The 27,329-nt window shown below is 43.3% G+C and overlaps 1 protein-coding gene across 4 annotated transcripts in view; it reads right to left on the reverse strand.

The window, feature by feature from the left end:
* The window catches only part of RAD51B (RAD51 paralog B), a 692,465-nt gene that overhangs the window by 221,182 nt on the left and 443,954 nt on the right, over window positions 1-27,329 (reverse strand). For all 4 annotated transcript variants that reach the window (XM_067732518.1, XM_067732498.1, XM_067732489.1 and 1 more), the window contains exon 8: window positions 17,799-17,895. In XM_067732518.1, coding sequence (XP_067588619.1) covers window positions 17,799-17,895 — 97 coding nt within the window. The remainder of the gene's footprint in view (window positions 1-17,798; window positions 17,896-27,329) is intronic.

Here is a 27,329-nt window from a genome sequence, read left to right on the forward strand (position 1 = left end):
ATCAAAGTCCATTTTTTTTTCTTTTTTACTGGATTACATGTTGGGCTGCAATTAACAGAGTTGACATGGCACCAACACTACTCTGCCTTCCTCCACACTCACAGAAACTTTATGGACACTCAGTTCCATCCATACAAAGATGACGTGTACGGGTTGCAGAAGTGGGAGATAAGGAGGTAAGATGCAAGGGAAGAAAGGCCACTCTCTAAAGAGGTTCATCTCCAACATACTGTCTGAAGAGAGACGGGGCTCCCTGCTGGGAGGACAACGTGGCCGAAAACGTCTCTTGACTGCAGTGTCTTGGGAAAGCCTCCGAGAGAGGAAGTGAAATGGCTCGCGATGGGGTTAAGGGAGAAATCACCAGAGAACAGGGTGGAACCTGATTCAAATAAACAAGGCTGCTCACCACTCTGCAGAGTTTAGTTTTGTTTTTAGACAAATTAGCTTTCCTTAGAGAGAAAGGTGACCTGCTTTTTCGAAAGAGTGCCCTCTTCCCTCTCACATGCAGCCGCCGGCTGGTCCTACCTCAAGCACTCAGGCCTACAACAGGCCTGACGTCAGTATGGCGTTCTCCCCCAGTAACGCTGTAATCACATCTGTCGTGTAGTTTTCTGGCTTTGTGGCTTCATAAAAAGCACAGGCACAGAGGACAAAAAAGTAGAATATTTTAAAATTCATCAGGTGATAAAAGGAAATCAGCTTTGGGTGCCTGAGGGGGAAATAGCCCACAAAGTTTTGATGTGATCCTTTCCATCCTGAAGTGAACAGGGTATCTGATCTTACTTCTACCCAAAGGAAGATGTCAGAGGAGGAAGAATTTTATGCAGGAGACGTGTTGGCATCCTCATAAGACTTTACTGATTCAAAACTAATTTACTTTTATGGTCTTGAATTATAGAAAACAGGAATATCAACGAAAGAATGTCCATGCATGACAATGGCTCCAAAGTAACATAAAATATAGCAGAGTCAAGTCACACCTTACAAAACATCTTACATATTCATCAAATCATGTTTCCCTGTGATTGACATACATCATCCCGGTAAGTCTAAAAATATTCCTTATACAACACTATGCCATTCTATTGAAATTCTCTAAGCATCATAGGTAGAATAACCATTTCCCATGATTATCCACTCTTTTGGTTGGAGGAACTAACTCTGTTAGTGTCCAATACCAGCAGCTCTGTGTCCAGTCCCTCACCACATCTCCAGCAGAGATCCTGAACCTACCATTAGCTGGAATGTTTTACAGCAAACAATACTGCATTGAAAGATGCTTCTTTAGCAGGATTTAATAAAAATGATTACTATCTTTATTAATATTGTTGTTGTTGCTAGGAAAATCCTGTGTAATATTCCAAGAGCAAACTGAGAACTCCATGCCCCTAGCATGGAGAGGCCTAGAGCAGCAAATCTCCAGGCACCTTTATCCACCCTCTGATTTTCGTCTCCAAACATAATAAAAGTTAAATCTAGCAGGAACTATTTGGCTTTATGATCTTGGAAGATAAACTGTTGCTTAATGTCCAGCTGTAGTCATCTTCTGCCCTTTGCCTCTCTCTACTTCTCTGTGATTCTCCTTTCTCCCTACTGGAAAATTAATGTTCTTTACCCTTGGGCCTGCCATTTTCTGCTCCAGAGCCCTGAATCGTGAGGCTGGTGATGGGTGGTGACCTCTCTGTGGCTCATTTCACTGCCAGTACCGGTGCCAATGACTTGGCTTCTACTTTAATAACTGGAAAGTGGACAGCAGACACCACATTTGATGAGGCTGCTCTGCCTCGCAAGCTTCCTCATTAGGCAGATGAAACAGAGCTGCCTTTCTTGGTGGAGAACATGAGCTATCTTATGCCCTCTTAGTTAATGAAGGGTCTTGCTGTAAGAATAGCTTTCCCAGTCCATTAGCAGGACAGTTCACTAAATAACCTGTTAACGTTTCTAAGAACTAAATGCGGAACACCAATCTTCAAGGGGCACACTAACATCATAAAATAGAGTGACGCTGCCTCAAAGATATGTTCCTAGGCCTCACAGTGAAATACGTGGTGGCAGGATATAACCGCGAGGATTTTTTCCCTGTCTTATAAGCGCCTCCCCTCTTAATATTGTCTGTGAGCTGAGATCAATGGCAGCTTTTCCAATAGAAAGTGAATTTGGTTTCAATTCACTTTCCTAACAACAGCGACTAACCCTTAGCAAGATGGAGAACATTAAGCCCCATTGTTCAGGCTGAGGATGGCTTACTTGGGTGGCAGGAAGCAGAACAGTCTTTTCTCTGGAGAAGAAAATGCCTGTGGGTAGCAAACCTTATTCCCAAACAGCCTTTTTTTTTTTTTTTTTTTTTTTTCCTGTATGACAGTGAAAGAAATCAAAGAATAATCTCTAATCACAGAACTGGAAGGGACCTCAGAAAATCATCATCTGACTCTGCCTCTCCTAGAAGGTTTTGTTTCTTAAATAATTATATACACCCCGAGGCACTGTGATTTAATAAGGTCTAAGGGCACAGCAAAGTATTTCATAAACTATTTTAGTAAGCCCCTCATGGAGCCTTTTGTTATCTTAAAGAATGAGAAAATGAATGAGATTCTTTAGGATTTGGCAGCTTTAAAAATTTGAGACGGTGGTGAGCGGAAAAGGTAGGAATAGTATCCAAGTTGTGTTCTTTTGGCAAAAGAAAATACCTGTGCCCCTGGTTCGTGTCTCAAATAACCAGAAACTCACTCTCCATGATTGTAATTATTCAGAAGCACCCTGCCAGTTACATTCTCTTTTCTCTCACTGACAGAAAGAATGGCACACTGGATAGGCTAATACAATGGAAGAATTCTGATGCACGCAATGTCCTAATGAAGGGTCCTTCAGGAAGAAACAAACAAACAAAAAAACCACCCAAATGGCGAATTATGTAATTCTACCCTTGAGTTATTTAGAAAATGGTAGGGGGAAAAAATACCATCCACTGTCTGTTCCTCGAACACCTCCTATCAAGGGCTCTAACCATTTAAAAACATGTTTCCTGGCTTCAGACTGGCTATAAATAAATTTAATAAGCATGAAAAAAAAAATCACTGCATCATTTACAGTTCTCTCTCAACTCCAGCTGACAAAAATCCACTCCAGATGTTTGTTCTGCGAGAACAACAGCATAAGGGTGAACTTCAATCTCAAGCATGAGAGCCTCAGAAGAAGAGGAAGTGTTTCAAAAGAAAAGGATGGCAAGGTGGGCGGGGAGGGTGTGGAAAAACCTGGCTTGATACCGATTTCACAGAAACGCGGTAATGAACTTATTTTGTGTGTAAGAAATCCAGTTTATTAGACTTTCCCCTGTCTCCTCACCCCTTTCAAAGCCACAGGAGCTTGGATGGTGAAGCCTGAAATGGATGTTTCATAACCTTTGCTTTTAAATTAAACAAATGACCTCAGATTTTGGAGAGGTTGTTGACTCAGGAGAAAGTATGCCATTAAAAGTGTGCCAGAAACAGATTTAATTGGTACAAGTCCCAAAAAGTGTTCGAAAGAGCACAGGCTTCCCGCATATAGATTTCAGGGAAATTACTCAAAGGCCGCACAGCTTTGTCAGAATTGGAGATGTGAAACAAGGCAGCTGAAAGACTCCGTATCAAAAGGGTAAATTCAATTCGGGAGATATTCATCTGATTACCTACGCCAGGCCGTGAATCGGATATGCTCCATTGTGCGCTCATGTTCAACCTGGACGGCTGGAGGAGCCAATGGCTTCCTTTTCCCTAACATATAATTAAGTTTTAAGAGACGATCGAGTTACAGATACAACGTTTTAAGAAATATTTCATTCAGCAGTGGCATTTACAGTGCTTGCCTGTTGCAAGAGACATTGCTCACTTTACTTCCTCGAGCCACGCTGGAGAGTGTGGGGATCAGGGCCTGGGGGCTCGGTGTTTGTGTTTCAGCCTACAATAAATGCTGTCTGTGCACCTGCCTGCAGGAAAAACCAGTCCAGCTGCCTCCTAAGACAAAAGGGCCCTGTATTAAGTGCTGAAAACCCAGACGTGAACTGACCCTGGCAAATTCCAGCTAGAAAAAAAAAAATTCAATATTTTCGTCCCGTCCGAGAGAAGCTGTCATGTAGGTTTCTGGATTTCCTTTCCCATCACCACTGAGTCTGAACAATGGTGACCTGTCAACAGAAGTCACCTCCTTTCTCATGAGTCTCCTTGCATTTCTAGATTCCTTTCCTGATGGCAAAATCCATAGCCTGGCACACGATAATCTGTCCTCCAGAAATCAGCACACACTCTCCTGCTCTTTCTCCGCCAGGCTCTTCCCACTGGAATCTTATTTGGGTCATTAAGGACACGCAAGTACATCCTCCCAAATAGATAGCATTGCTGACTTAACGTGTTTTTAAAGATTTCCCGAATACACACTTTCCACAGATTCCAGGTACATTTAATGGCAAGAATGTTTATCAGTAGGGCAGGCAAAAGATTAAGAGTAGAGTTCCTCCATGCCCAGCGTGGTTCCTGATGCCAGTTGGTCAAAGGCCATACTGGGTCATGCAAACCAATGACTTCTCCTGGGAGAGCTGTTCAGCTTGGGCTTGTTCTAATTCATGTCTGGAATCGATCATACTAGTCTCAGCTGATCTGTGCATTCTCATGAAGTAAAGAGATTTCTCACAAAATCTGAAACGCAACCAGATGAGGCCTGGGCAGCTTTACCCCAGGTCACAAATGAATAAACTAAGAAGGGCAAGGTGATTACCTCAACTCGAGAGTGTAGCTTGGTTACAAACCCAGAAAAGAATCCATGAATTGTAACCTCCCACTTCTCTAAGCCAACCTTGAGTAGAGGGCAAGACGAATTAAGTAGTGATTTTGATAATTATTTAAAACTGCCATAGATAGTAAGGCTTTGGCTGCAAACCATTTCTGAATATATTTGGTGATAGAGAGCTAAACTTTAAAGGGTTAACAGCTTGCTCAAAGTTGCTTCAATAGCTTCTCCAAAATCTCGCCCCAAGGGGTGGGAAAACCAGATGATCAGCACAGGAAAGCCAGGTTCCCTAACAGGACCATTCCAGCAGGATGTGCTCAATTGCTTGTGTCTGGAGAGCACATAGGACCCAAGGGCAGTTTATCTGATTTGGTGCTCATTAAACAGCTGCCCCAGAAAAACAGCCACCCCCCACAGGTGCTAAGCTACATGAAGCTACCCTGGCCAGCCTGGCAAGTTCTCAGCAAGTGTGGGGCTGATTTACAGACTGCCACTTCGCAAGTGGGTCTAACCCCATGATGGAGGTTGGCTGTTGGCTGATATAGAGGGCCTTACACACACTGTGATTCGGGACAGATGGATCAGGGAGTCCACCGTCTCTATGCCCTGATATCTTAAGATGGCGGCCCAAAAGCCACCACAAGGTCACAATGATCTTGTCTTTCCTTGATTGCCTCTGACATAAAAAAATCTGTCTCCCTCAACCCGGCAGTTCTCTAGGTGCTGGGCTGTAGTGTGACGTTAGCTGTTTCATGCGTGTGGGCCTCATTTTTCTTATCTTTTCCTGTTCTATCCACTGTAGTACAACACATACAGCCAGTTTAGACGTAAGGTTTAGCTCATTACAGTATGTAGGAATTCTAGGGTTCCAACCAGATAAGGCTGCCAAAATTGAGAATTAGCCTTTATGTTCCAGAGGGCAGAGGCCAAGCCTGATACTGTTCTTGTTACCCCGGAACCCCCAGCAAGCATTTCATATTATACATGTTCCATTTTGAATGAATGCACGATTGAAAGACTAGACCAATTCTTAAGTTTGAGAAGTGACTTGCTCAACATAACACAGAGGGTTTGCGGCAGGGCTGGCCCTTGAACACAGGTCTCCTAAATCCAAAGGTAGTGCTTTATCTACTGTTAAAACACACTGCTTCTCTAATGTCCATTTGTAAGGAGATTTCAGGGGGCGTACAACCTCTCACCACCCCCTTCCGTGCCAGTCATAATGGACCTCCCACAGGTCTCCCATGGCACCCTGCCTCTTGTCCATTACATGGGCGTTTCCCTTGGCCCGGAGCACCTTCCCCTCCTTTTCCTCCTCTTGGGAACTGCTACTGATCCTTCAAGATCCAACTCAAGTGTCTCCTCACTGAAAAGCCTTCTGAGAACACTCCCAGCCCCAAAGCGGGGCTCCTATGTGCTTCCCCAGCAAAATCCTGACCCTAGAGCCATCACAGCACACTCTGTATACTCATACGTCATGATTCCCCAACCACCTGACTGTGAGCTTTCCAAACGGCAGAGCCTTAGCTTCTGTCTCTGTATCCCTAGCCATCTGTCTAGCACAGGACCCAGTAGAGAGTCCTAGTAAACACCCTTATGGTAAATCAGACTAAAGTACTTCAATCGCCACTCTTCTGTGAATGTGGGAGATTCCTCTTTCCAAAGCAGAGCTGTTGAGCCCCTGTTCTTTCCTCTCTGACACTTTCCCTGCACTGCCTACTGTTATTCGTCAATACAGTCAGCGCAGGCACATAGTTCAGGCTGACTGCACTTGGTAGGAATTTTAAAGCATACGTGATATATCGGTGAGAAAGATCACAATGGCAGTTTCATGCTTCTTTTAGGTGAGTACAGGTCTAAAGCTTTAAATCATTCTTTGATTGTCTCTCTTGTAGCTGTAGGTGCCTCCTTCATTCATCAAATATTTAAGATGTAACTACTATTATCAGGCACTATTCCGAGAGATCCAGCAGTGAACGAAAGAGACAAAGATGCCTCTCCTCAGGGAGCTTACATTGTAATGCCCCTAAGACAAGATTTTCTTGCTGATTCACCTTAATTTTGGACTATCATGTCAAAGTGCAAGCTATTTCCCTTGGTTCCAGTTGGGTCTCTGAAGGAGCAAAGGCGGTTCTGCCTGGCTGGGCTTTGGCTCCCACCTGGCGCTCTGGCAGCCACTTATTCACTAATGTTGGTTTCCTGAGCTCTACCTTTAAAGATTTCAATGATCTATTCTATCTCTGGTCTAGTGGTCTCTTGGGGGAATGTTCTCCTTGTCACTCAACTCAGAAACAATTTATTTTGGCGCTTTTCCAGCCACATTTATCTATACGTTATATTTATTTATTGATTTATTTTTATTGAAGTATAGTTGATTTACAATGTTGTGTTAGTTCTGGGTGTACAGCAAAGTGATTCCGTTATATATACATCTATATCTATTTTTTTCAGATTCTTTCCCCTTATAGGTTATTACAAAATATTGAGTATAGTTCCCTGTGCTATACAGTAGGTCCCTGCCGGTTACATATTTTATATATAGTAGTGTGTATACACTACACTACTACTATACAGTGTGTAGTAGTGTGTACTATTACACTACAAATTCCTAATTTAACCCTCCCCGCATACTATATTTAAAAACAAAACAAAGTTTGTCTCCTTAATGCCTGGCCTACTGGGGTGTCATCCATCCTCTATAGCTGGAAGTAATACTCCTGGGAAACTTAGATTCTCTTAGCTGCTTTTATGGGCCTATTAGATAGAAGGATGGCTGAGAAAAATCAACATCAGAACCTAAAAAGGCCTCAATGTCTACTATTAAAACATAAGAAGCCCTCTCCAACACACACACACACACACACACACACACACACACACATGCACGCACACACACTTGCATTTCATCCATAAAACTCAGACCCTCTCCTGAAGGTAGGGAGTAATTTTGCTCCAGCATATTGTAAATTATGGAGAGGATGTAACTGATAGACACAGAGTTCTTCCTGCACACACTTCAGTTACCAGCTGCCATCTTGGCTTCTCTGCCTTATCTTGTCTTAAGCACAGGTAAATGATGGCTGACCACAGGACAGACATATAGTCTGTGCTAACGGGCCTGCCATATGACCCTCAAGAGGAGGCGACTTACACACAGGTAAGCTTAGGCCTCATATCTCATCAGATAGTAATTGTTTGGAGTAGGAAGTGAATGCTGAATAAACAGAAGAGACCTCTCTCCACCCTGAAGAGAAACGCTAGGGCTGACTGTGGGCATAAAAAAAATTAGATCAAAGAGGAGCCAGAACTGGAACTAGAAATAAAATGTTTTCAAATGTTTAAAAAGAAAAACAATATGTTGGCTTGAAGGCATGGACTAGCAATAGGGAGGTAATACCAAAAATTTGATCTAGAAGATGATGATTTTGAGAATGGATGTGACTGGAGGGACTGACAAAGGTACACAGACGTCTGTGTTTACTAGCAAACTAATTAAAAATACTTGCTCAGTTGGACACAGTTGTTTAACTAGATGTTATAGTGGGGTACTCACTCCATAGGTACACCCTTCTAAAGGAATCTTATAAGGGGAAAGTGCCCCTTATCCATGGACCCTACTGAAAGAATAGGTGTACTGGCCAGGTTTTTTTACCATATGACTTCTTGGCATTGGCTGATTAGACAAAAAGATAACCCAGCAACAGAATTAGCAGGTGTGAAAAGGTAAATTGGGCCGATCAGCTTATAAGGTCAACGTTCAGTGCCATGGAAAGCTGAGGCAGATATAAGAAAAATGAAGAGAATGACCTAAGTTTAAACCTTTCCAATTTTCATGTAATCTGGCTGTACTTTACTTCCTATTTGCACAAAGCCATGAGAATGCCAACTTATCCTTACAAAAGAACTCAGTGGATGAAAATGTAAGTTCTGGAGCCAGACTCTTGGGTTGGAATCCTGGCTCTGCCCATAACTGTGTTGCTTTCTAGGACTCAGTTCCTTCATCTAGAAAATGGGATAATGATTACCATCTGCCTCAGAGGGTTGTTGTGAGTATTAAATGTGATAGTGGATGTACAATGCCAGGCACATGATATACGGTCCATGAATGTTAGCTACAGTTATAAGTAGGCCTGACTTTTTTTAAAGCAAACTTGAGTGGCTTTCTGTTTCTTGCTACCAAAAGAACCCTGAAACAGTCTAGTAAATACTCTCTCCCAGACATGAGACAGAGCCTGCAGAAAACACCACTGGCGACCCAATGGAGGTCAGGTGGCTGCCGTGAGTCTGATGGTGTCCCTTCTACATGCCTATGCCCTCTCTTAGGGTATTACCTCCTTGAGAGCTCGGATGGAGACACATTCATCTTGGTATTCCTATGCCTAACATGGACAAGAGACTCAATGAATAAAGAGTGGTTCTCAAAGTGTGGTCCCCAGAACAGCAGTATTAACAACTCCTGAGAATTTGTTAGAATTGCAAATCCTCTGGCCCCTCCCAAGACTGACTGAAACTCTGGGAGCGTGAGCCCAGCAAGGTGTGTATTGATAACCCCTCCAGGTGATTTTGATGCATGCTAAAGTTTGAGAACCACTGGGATGAGGGTTCTGTTGGGGAAACACTACCACCCCATAGCCTTGACTGAAGAACAGCCCTACTCTATCTAGGGAGATCATTCACCTTTGAGCATGTGGCTTAGGAAGAGATGCACACGTAACTATAAGGGAGGAAGGAGAAATGTTCCCAGTCAGTCGAATAAGTCTCATCAATCATGTTGATCAAGGAAATGACATGTTACCAATGGATCATCCTCACATTCTTCTCACAGAGGCTTCAGGGAAAATCGGCTCCCTAACATGTTACGCCAGATGTCCATGATCCATACTGCTGACTTCTCAAGTCCTACCCCCCCCCGCATTCCCGTACATGCCCCCTACACTCCCAGTCATAAGGAATGACTGGTAGTTCTTCAAATGACCATGCCCTTGCCACCATATCTTTAGTAATGATGTATCCTCTACCTAGAACATCATTTCTTCCATCTCTGTATCCTTGGCACTAAGTGTAGTTCCTGGTGCCTAATGGGTATCCCATTTCCCTAAATATTTGATGAGTTCATTGTCTCCTTACCTCCCATATCCCCATCCCTAAGCCATCTTACACATCTCGTCTGGACAGTCTTCAGAGTACAAATTATGATCATTTTATCACAAAACCTTAATTCAGTCTGGCATTCAAAGTCTGGCCCCGATCTACTTCCAAATTTATTGCACATGACCTCCTAGATTTACCCTAAAACCCCAGGCAAATGGGGCTCCTTTGCTACCTTCCCAACATATGCTACATTTCCCTACAACACAGATCCTGTTATTTACTGAGTACCCTCTAGGAACTAGGGGATACAGGGGTGATCAAGACAAAGTCCATGACCTTGAGAAGATGATATGAAAGCAAAGGAGGCAGACCATAAACTCATAAACAAATAAACTTATAAGATCAGGTAGTGATAAGGGCAATGAAGAAAATCAAGTAGGTTTAGGGGATAGAGAAGGCTGGGAAGGGGGTAGTGGTTTCATCTTAGATAGAGAGGTGATGGAAGACCTCTCTGAGAAGATGACACTTGAGTGAGACTGAAGGTAGTGAGGCAACAGGCCAAGGGAAGTTCTGGACAAGCGCTCCAGTCAGTGGGAAGAGCAAGTTCGAAAGACCAGAGGCAGAAAGCCCAGAGCCTAAGGAACAAGGGAGCAGGCTGTACAGCTGGAACAGGTTTGAAGAGGAGGATAATGATAGGAGATAAGGGCAGACAAGGCCTATTTTGAACCTAATGTCTTAGTTCTCAGCATTTCCTGATCTTTCCTCTGCCTATTGAAATCCTATCTATCCCTCAAGGCCTATCTCTTACATCTTCCTCCCTGGACCCTTCAGATCTCCCTTTGCTGAAAGAGATGTTCCCTTCTTCCTGAATCCCGGGGACTTTGGTCCATACCATACTTGTCTAAAGCGCTGCACACACTCTACCTAATACTGTTCTTCTTTAGAATGATTCTCAAACTGCACTGTAAATATCTTGAGGGCAGGGACCGTATCTTGCTCATTTCTGGATTTCCTGTAACATTAACATAGTGCATATAGTAGAGGCTCACAACTCATGAAATCATCAGGTGGGAAGGCACTTAAAGGTCTCCTCATCTAGCCAAAAAGTTTTTTTTTTGGAGGGACCATAGCTCTAAAACTATGCTACTATGTGCAGAAATGCAGCTAATCCACAGGAAAAGTCAGTCTGACTGAATAAAATACAGTTTAATCCAACTGATATTTATCGAGTGGCTTATCAGAAGAAGGAAGAAAAGCAAAGCCCTCAGAGAGATCCAAACCTAGGTCGGAGCTCAGCTGGACTGTCATTGGGCCAGACCACCTTGCCAGACCTTGTTACAATCCTCCCCAAATCCTAGTAAATATCACCAATGCATTCTGAAAGTCTTCCCTGCCACATAACAACACAAACTAAGTTATCTCCTGGCACCACTCCTAGAAACCAGCCATTCTTTACTTTATGATTGCTGACCTGGACGCCTCTCATCTTTGGTATAGCATTCTCTTCGATGATGTAAACAAGGATCTCTTCTCAGAGAATCCTTTGGATTTGAAGACCTCCGGGATCACACCCTCTCTTCTCTGGGCTTCCAGCCCTGCCACCTCTGTAGTTGAAGCAACTGGCAAAACTGGCTTTGGTGTTCTCGTCCCTTCTGCCTTCATGACACTGAGATGTGAACAGGAACATATGTAGATCTGGGAAATGAGCCAGTAAATCCGCCTCGAAGACCGCTTCCCGAAGAAAACTTCTGGCTCTCATCTCATTTGATCTTAATGCACCTCCTGCTTCAAATGTGTCTCTCTGGCAATCTCTCACTAGCAAAACAGAACTCCTGACCAAGAAATGCTTCCTGGTGCTTGACTTCACTGTTCCTTTCTCCTTTTGATCCCTTGGCTGTGGTTCTATCGCCCGCTGGCCTCTCGGCTGAAAATCCTCAACAAGTTCCTCTCCCTTGTGAGATCCACAGCTTTTCAGATGTCTGTGGGCTGTGCCCATTCCCCCCTCAACTCTAGTGGCCCGCACCTCACATAACATTTAGGCTTTCTTTAGCTAAATGCTACAGGGCTTGGGAGGTATTTCAATCTTCTAAGCTTTTTCTATAAATTAGGCCTTTCATGGCAGCTGAACCGTTGCGGGAAGTGGTATATACCCAGCTAAGGGCCGTGGATTCTTAAATACTAGGGGGAGTGGGGCACGGGTAGGTGTGTATCCCCTTGTGAACAGAAGCACGTGAAGTTGTGTGTGTCGATACGTGTCTATGGCTTTGGAATCAAAAACGGAAAGGTCACTAGGACACAAGTATTTGTATCCCAAACTCCCTCCTAAGAGGCAGCAGTGTGCAAATCTAGGATCTCACGGGAGGGGCTCTGGCTTCTGTTCCCGGCGCCACCACCTCTCACCCGCTGTGTGGCCTTTGGGCAACTCCCTTCTCGCCTTCAGGCTTCACTTGCTTGAGGTGGATTAAATGATTCATCACATTAAGACATTTTTAAATACTATGGAAATGCTAATGTTCACAATGTTGATCATCATTGTTAATATTAACCTTGAAGTGACATTTCATGTTTTCAAAGCACTAATTATAACCAACCTGCACCATGCCCCCAAGAGGTGGGTTTTTAAAGCTGCCCCGCCCACACTCCCTTGCACAGGGTCCTACCCAAACCAATGAACATTTAGTTTGAGGTTGGGCTATGCAGGGCTTTGGAGCCAAAGTGTGGACAGAGTCCTGCTAACTTGACCAATCTACCCCAAAGTTTGTGGTTAATGGATTACAAATTCGGGTAATGCTGGACAATAAATTACAACTATAATAATAAAGCTGAAAGGACACACAATTTAAGCAGAAACACCAGTGTTTTTTATCGGAAATGAAAGAAACCATTGATCATAGCAACTGTCTGAGATTAGCAGGGAGCCACATTTTCAAACATCCTGCAGTAACTCCAGAGCAGATCCAGCTGGAAAGCAAGAGTGGAAATAAAACTTGAAAATTCCTACCACGCTTTGAAGTCTGCCTCTTTCACAACCACGAGTCCCTGATTCGTCCCAACCATTCTGAGCTGTTCTTGCTTGTTGAATTTACTTTAAAAGAGACACAAGCCACGCACTTGCATATAATCTATCAAATGGACTCCAGCTTTCTGCAGGGATGGTTTGTTAGGGAATATGAATCCCAAAATACCTTCTCTTGCACATGAAATCAGCCATCAGTTCAACTGGAATAGAAAGGCTTCCGATACTAAAACTAGAAACCACTCTTGGTTCTAGTAAATACTACTTTTTCCTCTTGTGTTCTTTCCTTGACCCATGCAGGTACTTTTAATTTTTAGTTTTTTAAGGCTGTTATCTATGAAAAACTATTACTACAGATAAAAGGATATTAAGTGCCACCCTAGGCTCCTAAAATGGGCACGTCACCACACTGAAGTGACTGCTATCCCAGTAAATTATCTGAGGAAGGATAGCCTATGACCTAGGTGGAACAAAGCTTCAATCTTGCACAGGGCCCACTGTCACCACACGGCAGTCTCACCTACCAACTGTGCCTGGGTGGATAGGGGCTCAGCCAGTCCTTTCTGCTCAAATCCCAGGTGACTTCAGAATAGGACATGGTGTCTTAGGCCAGCTGGACTGTTAGATCCTTTCTCTACTGATCACTATGACTGAGATCCAATCATCCTTAGCATCTTCGACGAACACCGGGAAGGAATGTCAAGGGCATATAAGAAACATGTCCTTGGTCACAGAACAGTCACAATAACCTAGTAAGTAACCAGACACTGAACTTCATAATAACCTACACGCCTGAGTTTCTGTCAACAGAGCAAAACACCGAGGAAGAAAATAGTTTGACTCACAGTGCCTGGTCAAGAACAATGTAGATCATAAAGTCAAAAATCGTGATTTCTGCCCTTGGGTTCACAATATAACTTTGGTCAATCTGCATAAGTCTCAGCCGGTCCATTCCCCCACAGGAAGAAAATAATGTCTGTGAAAGGCACGCTGAAAACTGACAAGCACACTTGCACGTATGAGGAGTTATTTTAACTAAATAGGAAAAATTCCATTTGCCCTCTCATGCCTTCTCAGGACACAAAGCTATGGGTAGGAGCAATGGCAGGGGAGTCCTTTGGTGTCCACTTCTCCCTTCTTTGGCCCTCCCAACTGGGAGCTGAATAATTCACTGGGGGAATGAATCCTCAAAGGGAATCAGACCGTGGACCCTAGCAGTGAACTTAGGTCTACATAATCCAAGCAACAACCCAGGCACAAATTTAATAAGGAAAAAAAGCCCCAGCAACACAAAAACAAAGAACTCTCAACTTTACAAACACTGGGAGTGCAACAGCTGGTCAGCCGAGATTAAAGGAGCGTGAGAGAACACCTCCCCATCTCCTGCCTTCTCCTCCCCCGTCGAGGTCCCCGCAGCCAGCCAGGGCTCGCTTTTACAGCCCTGTGCAGATGACCTTGTTCCAGCTAAGATAGGAACTCTTTGATCTCAGCAGGGGGATGCTCTGGGCCTGCAGCTGGTAGATATTAATAGTACAGGATCCGCTGGTGTGGAAGAGATCTCTCAGTTGGGCCAGGTCACTCGTATCCCCTGCTCTGAGTCAGAGCAGAAGGAACTTCATTTCCCCGCATCAGCCCCTGCTGGGTACTTCTCTCGGGTCAACTCGGATCATTTTCTCACTGGCTGCTCTCGGTCGCTTGTTCTCACCCCGCAACTGTTTTCAAGGGAGCGCTGTTTAAGCCGTGCCCTCTGCTCTTGCAGCTGAAATCTATTACAGGACAGGGTGAACCCTGGGCTCAGCCCATCACAGTGTGTTTCTCACTCTCACCAGCTTGCACACACTTCTAGTGTACATGTTTGCGTGCGAGAGAGGGTAGAGAGAGCAAGAGACAGACAGACAAGCCCAGAAGTGTTTACAGAGAGAGAGAGACAGCAGTATGGGGAGGGGGGGCTGTTAGAGGTACGCTGATGTATCAGTGCTAAGATTTCTGAGGCTCCTTTCCATTATGTTTAATCTAGGACGACAAGGTCACTCTTCCCACCCTGTAAATCAGAATTTTAAAACCCCATCACCAAGTGAACGCTCCTGACCTTCAGACCCACATCACAATCTGACAGAGTCAGAGCTAGAAAAGACTTCAGCCATCTTATACTCAACCTGTCTGTAATTTAACAGAAAAAACTGAGGCCCAAAGTGATTAAAAGAGCTGCCCAAGATCACAGAGCTATAACACAAGGGCAAAGCTGATGATACAACGCATGCTTACAACAACAGAGAGATTTGTACATTTTAATCGTAGCAACATTAACAACCACTGCAATATATTTGAATAGGTATAAGTGTTCTAAGAAATTTATTATTTTTTTTCATTCACTGGTAAGGAACTTCATTATAGGCTTCAGAAAAAAATTCTATAGACTCTTTATCTGCTTAGCTATGGAAGGAAAAGATCTAGAAAACTCAATTGCTTCCATTCTCCCTTGGGTTTCATAATAAGAAAAAGTTGTCTAAGGATGAGCTGGTAACTCTCCCTTGGCCATGAACAGGACTTTACCATTTTTTTGAAGCGGTTACACTGCAGCCACAAAGCAATTTCCTTTATATCTGTTTTGCTTCTCTTCTTTGCTTGAGATAAACCAGGAAGCCAGGACAAAGAAAAGTACTCTTACTTATTGGCTTTCAGATAAGGAAACAAGATAGTCTCTTCTGGTCTCCTCCTTGGAACTGAATAAATGTGTGTGTACGTGTGTAATACTTATAATAATAATTTTTAATCACGTTCATAGGTCTTTATGTGATTCTCATGGTTCACTGTTGTTACAAAACATTTACTATGGTACTGGTTCAGCATTTATTTACTGCCTACTACGTACCTAGAACTTTGCTGGTCATTCAGGCACAACAAAAAGAATATAAGAGATCCTGTGACCTTAATCTGGTGGGGAAACCATGAAAAGTTAATTTCTTTTTTTTTTTTTTATCTTTTCTGTCTATTGCTGATCTGGTAGAAGGGCCACAGAGGAAGAAGAGAGAGTGAGACCAAGGCAGACTGGAACAGGAAAGGAGGTTTTGTGGAAGGGGTGGTCTTTTTTTTTTTGAATTTTATTTTATTTATTTTTTAATACAGCAGGTTCTTACTAGTTATCCATTTTATACATATTAGTGTATATATGTCAACCCCAATCTCCCAGTTCATCCCACCACCACCACCACCCACCCCCATTTTTCCCCCTTGGTGTCCATACGTGAAGAGGTGGTCTTTAAATAAACCTCGAAGGAGTGGGAGGATTTGGGAAGAAAAGAAGAGGTAGGAGTGAAAAAGGGAAATGCTGTTCTAGAAGGGTGAGCTGTCTCTGCAGAGGCACGGAGCCAGGGCTCAGGAGAGCAGGCAGAAGGTCAGCATACTTGCTGGAGGAGCTTCACAGAGGGTGCAGAGGAAGGAAAGGACAGACTACAAAGAGTTAAGAAGCATCAACTTAATCTAGCGTATTTTTGGGGAAACTGGTCCACACAAGAGAACAGAAAAAAACCTGATTTTCAGCATTTGCTGATTTCCATGGTGTAAATACTTCCACCCTGGTTGACTGCAAGCTAACAAGCCACAAATTCCTGAATATTTTAAAATCAGCTTGTTGCTTTTTGCCCATTCTCAGGAAATGGGCTAAAACAACGTCAGGATTCCTGAGTAGGAGACTGACACAGTAAAAGGAAGCCAGAAATGGGGAAGTTTAATTTGGTAGTGTAAGATATACATGGGAGAGGCTGGAGTTGGGAAGGCCATTTTGGAATTTATTAACATAATCCAAGTGTGAGTTTTTAATAAGTCAGCTGATCACAATACAACTCACAAAAAAGAGGGCACAAATATATTTGGAAAGGACAACCAAGCAGACTTGATGATGAAAGAAGTGTATGGAGGGAACGAAAACTGATGTTTCAGCTTTTTAGCGGGAATGACAATGCATCACTGAGTGTGGAAATACCACTGAGTGTGGTACACAGAGCACTCTACAGTTGTTATAAATAAGTAATTTGTTTCACTCTGAAAAACACTGCTGAGAAGCAGGGATGTGGTCCTTGCAATTTTTGAGACCATAATCCAAGGCCAATCCATGGAAAACCACCTGGGCAGTCAGGAGCCTTGCTAGCCCTAGAGGTCCCATATATTCCACCATGAATAATTCTCAGAAAATGGAAAGTGCAGAGGGGCCTGGAACAGCTATGCTCATCCACCCAGGCCCACAGCATACTGCCGTGAAAGCAATCAGACTACGACTAGCAGAACTCAGAAATGTCAAGTAAGAACTTTCAGTAAAACTAGAAACCACCCACTGGCTCAGTGGTGTAATTCCCCTAGCTACATAAACCAGAGCCAGTCTGACCTTTGCTGGCATGGGAGGGTGGAGAAAATTTTGCAGATTTACCAACGTGGCTAGTTTTTCTTAATCCTTCTGTAAAGCTGATTGGGAACGCCACGTCTCCAGTACATGATACTGGTGTACACTTTTAGCCAGTCCAAAAGTACCCAGCACAAACAAAAGGTTAAATTGCTGTACGACCATGGGTAAAGCCAACATTTGAGCATCAGTCTCAAAAACAAAGTCATTTAGCAGTTCACCAGTCCTCATACTGAGGACCCAAAAGAACCTACAGAGGAGTGACGAGCCTTAGGTGGAGGTGACAGATGCCTGTGAAGATGATTCACTCAGGTGAAAAAGGAAGCTCACTTATAGAGACAGAGCAACACACTCTCCAAATATAAGGGATCAGATGCCAGGAAAGGTGGCCAAGCCTATATCGCCAGGCTCCGGCTGGGTTCACTGGCCAGGGCCTGTTAGCTGTGTGTCTCAGTTCTCAGCAGAAGGCAGAGAGGCAGTGGCGGAGCCGTATGTCAGTGTCAAGTTTCAGCCCCTCTAAGACAGATCCCTTACCTTCAGACAGGGACAAATCATCAGCTGGAGACACCAGGTCTGCCTGAGAAGCTAGGGCTCCACTCAGATGGGTTGTAATTTGATTCGTCAAGATAACCTGTGAACAGACAAGGAGAAGGCGGAGGGAAGGGAGAAGAGAGAAGACCAAATTAATTATTAGAGCTATCAAAAGGCTGTAGTTTAGGGGAAGACTGATAAGTACGCAGGTAGGAAAACCCCAGCTCTGACTTGCATCAGTTTTATCTTTAGGCCAGAACTATCTGGCAACGCCTCCAGGTCATTCAAATCACAGAAGACCGAGGAAACAGACTGACTTTTTTCAGAGCTTAAACCACTAATCAATTCTTTCTAAATGCTGAGTAAATTGGGACAGAGAAGTGTCGCCATATTACCTGAATAATAGAAGGCCAACCAGAGAATTAAGATGAATACGTGCACACTTTATCATTTTTAAATTATATTCACAACATACAATATGACTAGCGCTGAAGAAAAGCAATAATTTAACATCTGGGTGCCTGGGGCTTCTTCCCTTGTTAACTGGAAAGTCAGAATTTTATTTCCAAATTTGTGAAGTTAGAATAAAATTCATCTCTAAAGGAATAGCACTCTTCTTCTTTTCAGTAAGTTGAATTCTAACAAAAGAATTCCAAAGTCTCACTATGTATTTAAAACACAAATTAATAGAATCCGACCTATACAAAGTAAAGTTCATAACATTTAAAATTCCTAGAAAGGACTCTAAAGTCACCTAATCCACATGATTTATTTCCACACAATATTTTTACATATGGTTCCATCAAGAAATTATTCTTTTCCTTAAAAAATCCTCATTTATAAAATTTGCTCTATTGTTTAGAAACCTAAAGGGAGAACAGAACACAGATTCTCTCCTGGAAAACTGCAACAAGACTAACGTTACAATCATTTCTCAAGATTTGAGGTGTTCCCATCGTGGGCATCTTGGTGAACCATCTTGGTCCCTCAGAGGAAACGTAACTTCTGAAAAACTAGGCATTTGGTACCTGGAATATGCAACTAGCCAAATCGTCGTGGTCTGTTCCAAGGGTCAGCTATGGTTTTGCTGCCACCCTGATTGGAGCAGAAATGGAAATTGTCTCCATTCTTTACTGTCCAGCTTTTCAGCCACACCTCTGTCGCTGTCTCTTGAATGGACCAATGACACGTTATAAATCCTATGCCAATGGCAGCTTAATTGGGGGCTGAGAGGGGAGCACGATGGCAGGGTCAGGAAAAGAAGTGAAGTACTCTATTAACAAAGACAGCCTGTCCAAGGTCTTTGTGTGTCAACCAGGCTCGTGTGAATCCCCAGCTACTCTGCAGCGATGACCGGATGTTGCAGTATTCCACTGAGTATTTGCTAATCTCATCCTTCCTATGCTTTTGTATTACTCATTTTCATCTGGACTGGTAAGAATCACATATGATAAGTCTTTCAATTAAAATGGCTGGAAATGGCCAAATAAAAGCCTGCTCTTTTAAGAAATAAATACTCATATTCAGGAGCAAGAATAAGCAATTATGTTCATTTTCCTCTTTATTATATAGGGTACGGGCTTTGCTGTTCAATAAAACTGGGTTCAAATTCTGACTGTGACACTGTGAACCTTGGGAAAGTTACTTGAATCTTTGAGCTTCATCTATTCATAGGTAAAATAACACCTATCATATAGAACCATTACGAGAATTGAATGAGATAATTAATGTAAGGTATTTAATATAGTGTCTGGCATGTGATAAATATCCAGTAAATGTAAGCCATTGTTGTTGCTATTATTTCCTTAAGAAGAATGTTATATAGGTTAATAAATTACTAATAAAGTACATGCCACATGCTTCAGATCATTGGATCTAACAACAGAACATGAAATCACAATTTTCTACATCAGGATATATACTTCAGCACCTGATCATTTCTACCAGTCTCAGTCCTTCCTAAGCTTAACTTAGTTTCAAAGAATTTGTGTAAAAATCTCAGTAAGAAAACGATAGTAATTATTTAAAGCAAGACCAGTAAGAAACCAGCATTGTTTTGAGAATACCATGTGATTTTTCTACCAGTGAAGAAAATAATGTATCTGTCACAGTTAAAAAAAAAAAAAAAAAAAAAAGTGAAGCTTCAGGAGATCTAGACATGTAAGCTCTATTTTGGGGGGAATTCTTCTAAAAGGCGATTTGGTGAAAATGACTAGAACACTAGTGATATAGTAACAGTAATGAGAAAAATAATTATTGAATACCAACCATGCAAAGCATGTCACCATGTACACAGGGGAAAAGAAAGAGGTGAAGGCTCTGTGTGTCTTCTCTAGAAACTTGCAAGTTAAAAGATAAGACATTTACTAAGATATTCAGACCACTTTTTCTCAATTTTATTATTATTTCCCTGGTCCTACAATGGAAACTTATACTGAGATGATGGCTTTATTGTCCATAGCTAACAAGATGATACCCTGCTGAGCCTAAAACCAAACTACAGATGTGCCTCCAAAGATACCCACCCCCAGTGCCACTTCCAATGCAAGAGTAGATGCAGAAGAAGCCATTTGTACTCTCCAATGGCAAAAGAACAAGCTCCTAAGTGGTTTCGCTAATAATCCACTCCCTTTTTATCATGAGTCTGAAAGCCAAATTGCTGAAGGGATACACAGCAACCAAACTCAGGGGGTTGCTCTTGCTGAATTGTTGTGATTTTCTAAATCTGTGATCAGCAAAATGATAAAATGGAAATATTTCCAAATAGCACTGATTACAAATAATCATGACCTGGGCAGAAGCCTAGAGATGTGTTGTCCTCTGAGGCAATCTGGAGACATGAAAACTACACTCCTAAAATAACTTATCAAATACTATTCCACATTATAAACAGAGTCTTAACACTATCTGCTTTCCAAAAATGAGTTCTGACTGACACTTCAGAGGGTCTTTCGGGCTGCTCTGCTCCACTGGAAAGATGAAGGCTTCTGACACTTGGTACTAAATTTGTGCGGGAGCAGCGTGCACAATGATTAGGCTGAGGGCTTTGGAGTCAAACAAACGTGAGTTCAGATCCTGGGTTCCACCACTTACTAACTATGTGATGTGGAGCAAGTTTCACAACTCTCTGGGTTATAATTCTTAACTCACAGGGTTTTGAGGATTAAACTGGATAATGCATATAAAGTCCTGAGCATAGTGCCTGGCCAATGGGAAATACTTAAATGTTAACCTCCATCACTGTCTTTGCTGATTTTACACCTTGCTTGTTGAGAAAGAAAACCCATGCCTGCTTCCCTTTTGTACAACATATAGTACGCTGATGACAAAGAACAAATATTTGCCGGTGATATGCTCAAAAAGCATAAAAATTTAATTGAAAGTGCATGCTATTTTTGCCATTTCTCTAGAAGTATGACTTATTAAAAACATACAACACACTCCACCCCCCTTCCTGCTACTACCATCAATTTCAAATCCAAAGGCTAGAGTGAGATTCTTGGACTAAGGGGAAATTTTGCTTTTGTTTTTTTGATGGTAGTGATTACATCTTTACATCTGAAGCCAGGAGGAAATGGAATTCAGCTTAGTGTACTCTTCAGGCAACAGAAGACCATCTACCTACTGAGGGGAAACAGGCAGCCCTCTACATTGTATAAAGTAACTGTTAACTCCATGCAACTCTGTATATGGAGAGACCGCTCACTCCCAGGGCTTCCTTGCAAAGCCGGCAGGTTGTAGGATGCTTCAGGTACACATGAATAGGAAATGACTCCTCATATCATGTCACATATACCTTGAGTCTCATTTTTAGTGCTCCCCTCCCAAGGCAAAATGGGGGGGGGATCCTAAGTTTGCCCCTGGGTTCTAAGTTTCCCTTGCATCATTCAACTTCCCTAAATGCATCCTACTCGACCCTTCTGTGCACTGTAGTTCAACACCTAAGCTCAGTTCAAGGGAACAATGAAGCTCTCAAAGAAGAATAAACTTCAGAGTACAGATTCATAAATAACCTAATAGGCCCGCCTTCAGAGAGAGCAGGGCTTCTCTTATAAGCTAGAGAGGAGATGGAAAAACAGGAAGCAGTTAAAGACCAGAAGAACTAGTAAGGCAGATGGTTGGGAATGAATGTCATTTTGGTCAGAAGGCAGAAGTTCCTGGGGATGAAAACCTAGCCAACACACAAACAAACAAAAACATATGACTCTTTTCCACTAAGTATCAAAAAGGTAGCTTCCGAAAGCAAATAGCTAGAGGTTAAGGGGGAAGGAGCAGAATACACTGGTCAGAAGAACCATCAGCCTCCAGGGTCAGGGGACTGGTGAGCTGGAGTCCACTGACCAATTGAGTCTGACTCCCCACTAATCTCTGTGTCCACTGTGGACCACCTGCCTTCAGTTGGCACATCTTTCTTCAGCTACACTAGGACCAGACTAATTTAGGCTATACCCACACCCCATGCATGTCTCCTGCCCCTGGTCCAAGATAAATCCTGCCTTAAGGGGCCTCTGTATGTGTCTAGTCTGATCTACCCTACACTGAAGTATTAAAGACGAATCTCTGTTGGGAGCTCCACGAGCAGCCACTTAGTATATTCCAGCCCAGTGGAAAATGGTGGAGAGAAGAGAAAGTGGGACAGCCCTGGAGAAATCAAAGTAGGGAACTGTCAGGCCTAAAGGTCCAGCTTTTGATAAACAGCCTCCTTTTATTTGACCCTTGGGAGGTGACAAGGAGGGAGTTTGTGGTCAATCAGGAATAGAATAAGTTGGAATGGGATATCTGGCCCTGTTCGGTCAGCAGAAGAGAGAGTCATGGTCAACAAAACAATAACTCAATATTTATAAGTCAGATTCTTTTAAGGACCTAAGAATATAGCACATGCCCTCATTCAGCTTTCTGTGGGGGCAGGTGAGAGGTAAATTTTTTTATAATCCCTGCCTTCCAGAGAGTGAACTAGAGTCATCTGCCTGAGATTAACAGTCTAGATAAGAAAGGGGGTCTACAGGCCTCCCTGCCCACTCTCCCTCCTAAGACAGCACTGGGCAGAGGAGAGGAGAGCCAGGAACTCTCAGCCCAGAGCCACAGGCAGGTCCAGGCCTTGATGCCCTGGTCTCCAGAATTCAATCTAATATAAGTAACGAACAAAGGGATCTAACATCTAGAAATACATTAAAAGATTATGAAAATGCTACATTGTAACAAGCCCAATCTTGTGACAAGAGTCCTTTCATACTCTGACGTTAATAAATAACCACAAACCAAGTAGCTCCAGCTTCTACGGAAGTGTCAAGCATTTGAGGCAATCCTAGCCCAATTCTGCCGGTCTTTTTAGTGGCTTTCGGTGGCTTCAGATGCATGTGGCTGGTCACTTCCGAAACCCACAGGAGGCTTGAAAACTAAAGCTCTTCATGTCCTTGGTGCGACAGAGTTTAAGGATTCCTGGGCTAGAGGAATCACGAGGCAACCTCAGGCATCTCGGGGGCATTTTTATGCCCAGAAGGACATCTGCTTTCTCCTCCCTCCCGCCCATTCCCTGCTAGAAACCTGCTACAGCCTAACACAGAGAATCAGAGAAGTCTCAAGACCACTTTAACTAAGCCTGAAGGGCTAGGTGCGGTGATTATCCTAATACTCACAGCTCCCAAGGAAACAGGCAGCCCACTGGATAACCTGGCCAGCCAGAGAAAGGGCATCAGTTGAGTGACAGAGAGAGACCTCAGGGCTGCCTCTGCCCCCAAACTGCCTACCTGCTGTCAAATCTAGCACTCTCAGATAGACAGGGCTCTGAACTGTAATGGAACAGAACTTTTTGTAAAAGAATATACATGTATACACATATATAGATGTATAACCGAATCGCTTTGCTGTACACCTGAAACTAACACAATATTGTAAATCAACTACACTTCAATGAAAAAAAATAAAGTGACTGTAACCAAACCTTTCTCCAAATACTATATATATATATATATATATATATATATATATATATATATGACAGGGCTCTGCTTTTCATAGGTTTTGAAGGCAAAAAATGTTCGGATTTTTCCATAAGATCTTATTTTTAGACCAATATTATTTCAGTATAAAAAAATGACCTATCTGCTTAAGGTACGCTTTTTTAAAATGTTACTTTTGGTATCTAAAATGATCCTAATTGCCAGGTATGACAGTGATGGAGCCTTTCTATCTAAACACAGGCCTTGAATAAGTCAGAAATTCTGAGTTTTAATCCTGGCTCGGTTAAGGGTTACTGAATGCCTTGCTCTTAAGGAGACAGAGGCCGGAATTTTCCTGTGAGAAATTGGTAAGGTTCATTGAGTCCTTTCATCACCAAGGCTTGAGAGAAAGGCCCTGGAGTGGTTTTCACCATCCTCTCCTCATGCTTCCCAACCATGACGGTGTCTGCCCCAGCCTATCTGCTGAATAGGAGCCGGGCGTCAGAGGGAAATGGGGGATGGGGAGAAGAAAACAGGCGAGGGCGAGAGGCAGAGGTAGAAGGCCAAGAAGGGCGAGATGGGTGCTCTGGGTGCAGTGTGGGAACAGGGTAACTCCCCCCAAAAGCAGGTGTAGACAGCCATACTCGCAGACTCACACCTCTCCCCTGACTATCCCCCACCTCCTCCCTTCCGGTCACTTCTAGCTTTGAAAGGAAATATCCAATATTTGAGGAAAAGTCAGACCAAATATTTTAGAGTGTGAGTATCACAAATCTGGTTTTACTCTTCACTGGCTTAGTTTTGCCAAGCTCTGGAAAATTATAAATCATTCCATTATGAAAAAAAGAAATCGTTTTTCTTTAGCTTCAGCCCAGAGAATATCAACTGTCAGCTCTAGAATAAAGAACTGATAGGGGTTTAGTATTCCAGCCTGCTATTTCCATCTTGAAGGTCCGCGTGACAACTGTTTTCTGGGAAAATCTGAAAGGCTACGGGGGATTTTCCTTTCGAAATATTTGTGGTAAAAGGACCAAACTTCAATTTGGCTTGAAGAAAAGATTATTGTGGAAGTTAGGAAGCCTGCCTTTTATTTCTGGCTCTGTCACTAAACTGCTGTGCAATTTTGGGAAAGGCTCCTAACCTCTCTGTACCTAAAAGTGAATCCATAAAAGACATGAAGAAAATGAGTGTATTATGACCATAAAGGTAGCAGCCCACTATGAAAAATGTTTCAAACCACATTAGCATTAGTGTTGTCCTTAAAATTCCACCACTATCATTGATTCTCATCATGTCCAACCTTAGGAAATCCATCTTACATAGAACCAATTGGCAGTGCCTGAGGAAGATAGGAGGGGAAAAAAAGAATAAGGGAGATAACTTTAAATAATTTTGTGTTTATGGTGAGGATACTTTCAATCTTGATAAAATCCACACCTCTTATAACAGACCTGAAGAAGAAAACCTCTGTTGTAGATTTCATTGTGAAATTCACAGGTAAAGCTAGTAGGAGAGTCCTTAAAGCAGATATTGGCCCAGTATGAGGCAACATAGATGGAGGAAGAGAAAAGAATCTCCTAGGCTTTGCACAAACACACACTCACTCAATCACAAAGGGATGGATGATAATACTGCTTTCACCTCATTGTAGCCATTGCCTCGACCACTGTTTAGAGACAGTGCACTGAGGCAGAACTGTGTCTGCCATTTTGGCCAAAAGAAACACACAAGAGAACAGCGCGGCACAACAGGGTGGCTTTCTCCTTGGCCTACTTCTCCTGGGGTACGCATGCAAGAGGATGTAGTGGAAACCCTGGGCCGGCAGCTATTGTGCCGGAGATGTAGGCGTGAAGCGCTCGGCTTCCACTGTCGGCTCGCTGTTCCACTGGCCCCAATGGGGCTGAGGTTAACACGTGTTGGTTCCGGGCCTCAGATGGGGCGACAGTTGTAACGGGGCCACAAACAGCAGGTTGGTGTGCTGTTTCCACCTTCAACCCAACCTCGGCGGCATCCTGTCAGTGATGTGAGGCCCGCTGCAGGAAACAACACGCACCACTGGTGAACGGCGACAGTGCACTCACAGTGGCTTCAAATGGTGCATACTCCAACTGGGGGCAGTTCTGCAGTTAGCATGGGAACAAAAAAGTCTCCGGTCAGCCAGGGCTTGGAAAAGAACAAGGCCGCTTGTCAGATGACCCTGAGGTTCACGGACATGGAAGAAACCTTCCTACCAGCCTTCATTGCACTGTAGCCTTTCCCGTGGCCGAGTGCCTTTTGTGTGGAGTTTGTTTGGTTGTCTTCGCCTGCACCCTTACTGCCCACCGAGCCCCACAAAAAGGCAGGGGAGGTGAATTTCCAACAACCCCCTGAGTTTCTGCTGACCTTTTTAGGTGTTTTTGTTACTTGGGGGTGCTTTCTATTCACGTGTACGCCTGGTCTCTGGGGATTCCCCTCCCTTTGATTTGCAAAGAGGATTAGAAAGACACAGCTTTGTGATCTGTCCATCACAGACGGCTGCTATTAACCGATTTCCCCTCCTTAGACTCATTTGAGACCAAGAAAACACTTCTGTTGAGTCACTTGCTCCCTGGGAATCTGAAAATACGGTTCTTGGGGGAGTCCAGCCTGATAAACACTGACCTGGCTATTCTCCAGCCCCACCACACTGTTAGTGGCTTATAGGAGGGAGGAGCTGAAGCCCAGAGGGGCCTCTGAGGAACCTCCAAAGGAGGATATGCCAACAGTGGTCTGACTCCTTGTTTCTCTATTTCACGGAGGCAAATGGCAGCCTAACCAAGGGCTCTCCAAACTCAGTAACTGGACGTGTGCATTCAACTCTGTCTCCAGAGTGAATCTGTGGCATAAAATGGGAGCAAAGGTCACTCACTATCTGTTCAAAAGGAGGTCAAAAGGGCTGCCTAGGAACAAATTTCCAAGGCAGCAGCCTCATCAGATATGCTCTTGAACAAAACTATTTATTTGACGTCCTCAAGGAAGGGATACTGTGTAAGGTGTTATTTAAAAACAAAAGGTGGGGGGAGGTTGGGAGCTGAAGCAATGTTGTCTATGTCTATACTTAAATACATGATATCAATAAAGGCAAACAATAATCAACTTCGATTAAACAGAGTCAACATAGGAGAGACACAAGAAGAATAGGCCCAGAACAAATACATTAAAATGGCTAAATATTTACATGGTGAGTAGGAACAGACTTCCTTCCATGGCAATGCCCTTGGAGTGGAGATCTCCCATCATGGCCACTAACAAGCCAACTACCGATCACAAGCTATAGGCCCATAAAACAGATACCCTGGCCAAGGGCAGGTCACACTCAGTGCCAGATGACAAAGAGGTCTGCAGTCTCCAACACCCACTCTGGTGGCTTGGGACTGGCCACCTGGAGCACCGACCCAAGAGCAAATGTGAGGTGGTGTCAGACCTCTGAGTTGCTACAGAGGATGGTGAGGCGCATGCGCTGCTAAACTTGACCAATATCACGTGAGTTCCATCCTGAATTCCTTCCTTCCTCACTTTCAGTTGTTCACCTATGATCATGTTCACCTCTCACATGACGTCATTACCAAGAACGATC

This window comes from Pseudorca crassidens, chromosome 1 (assembly GCF_039906515.1).
Source record: "Pseudorca crassidens isolate mPseCra1 chromosome 1, mPseCra1.hap1, whole genome shotgun sequence".
NCBI classification, from domain to species: domain Eukaryota; kingdom Metazoa; phylum Chordata; class Mammalia; order Artiodactyla; family Delphinidae; genus Pseudorca; species Pseudorca crassidens.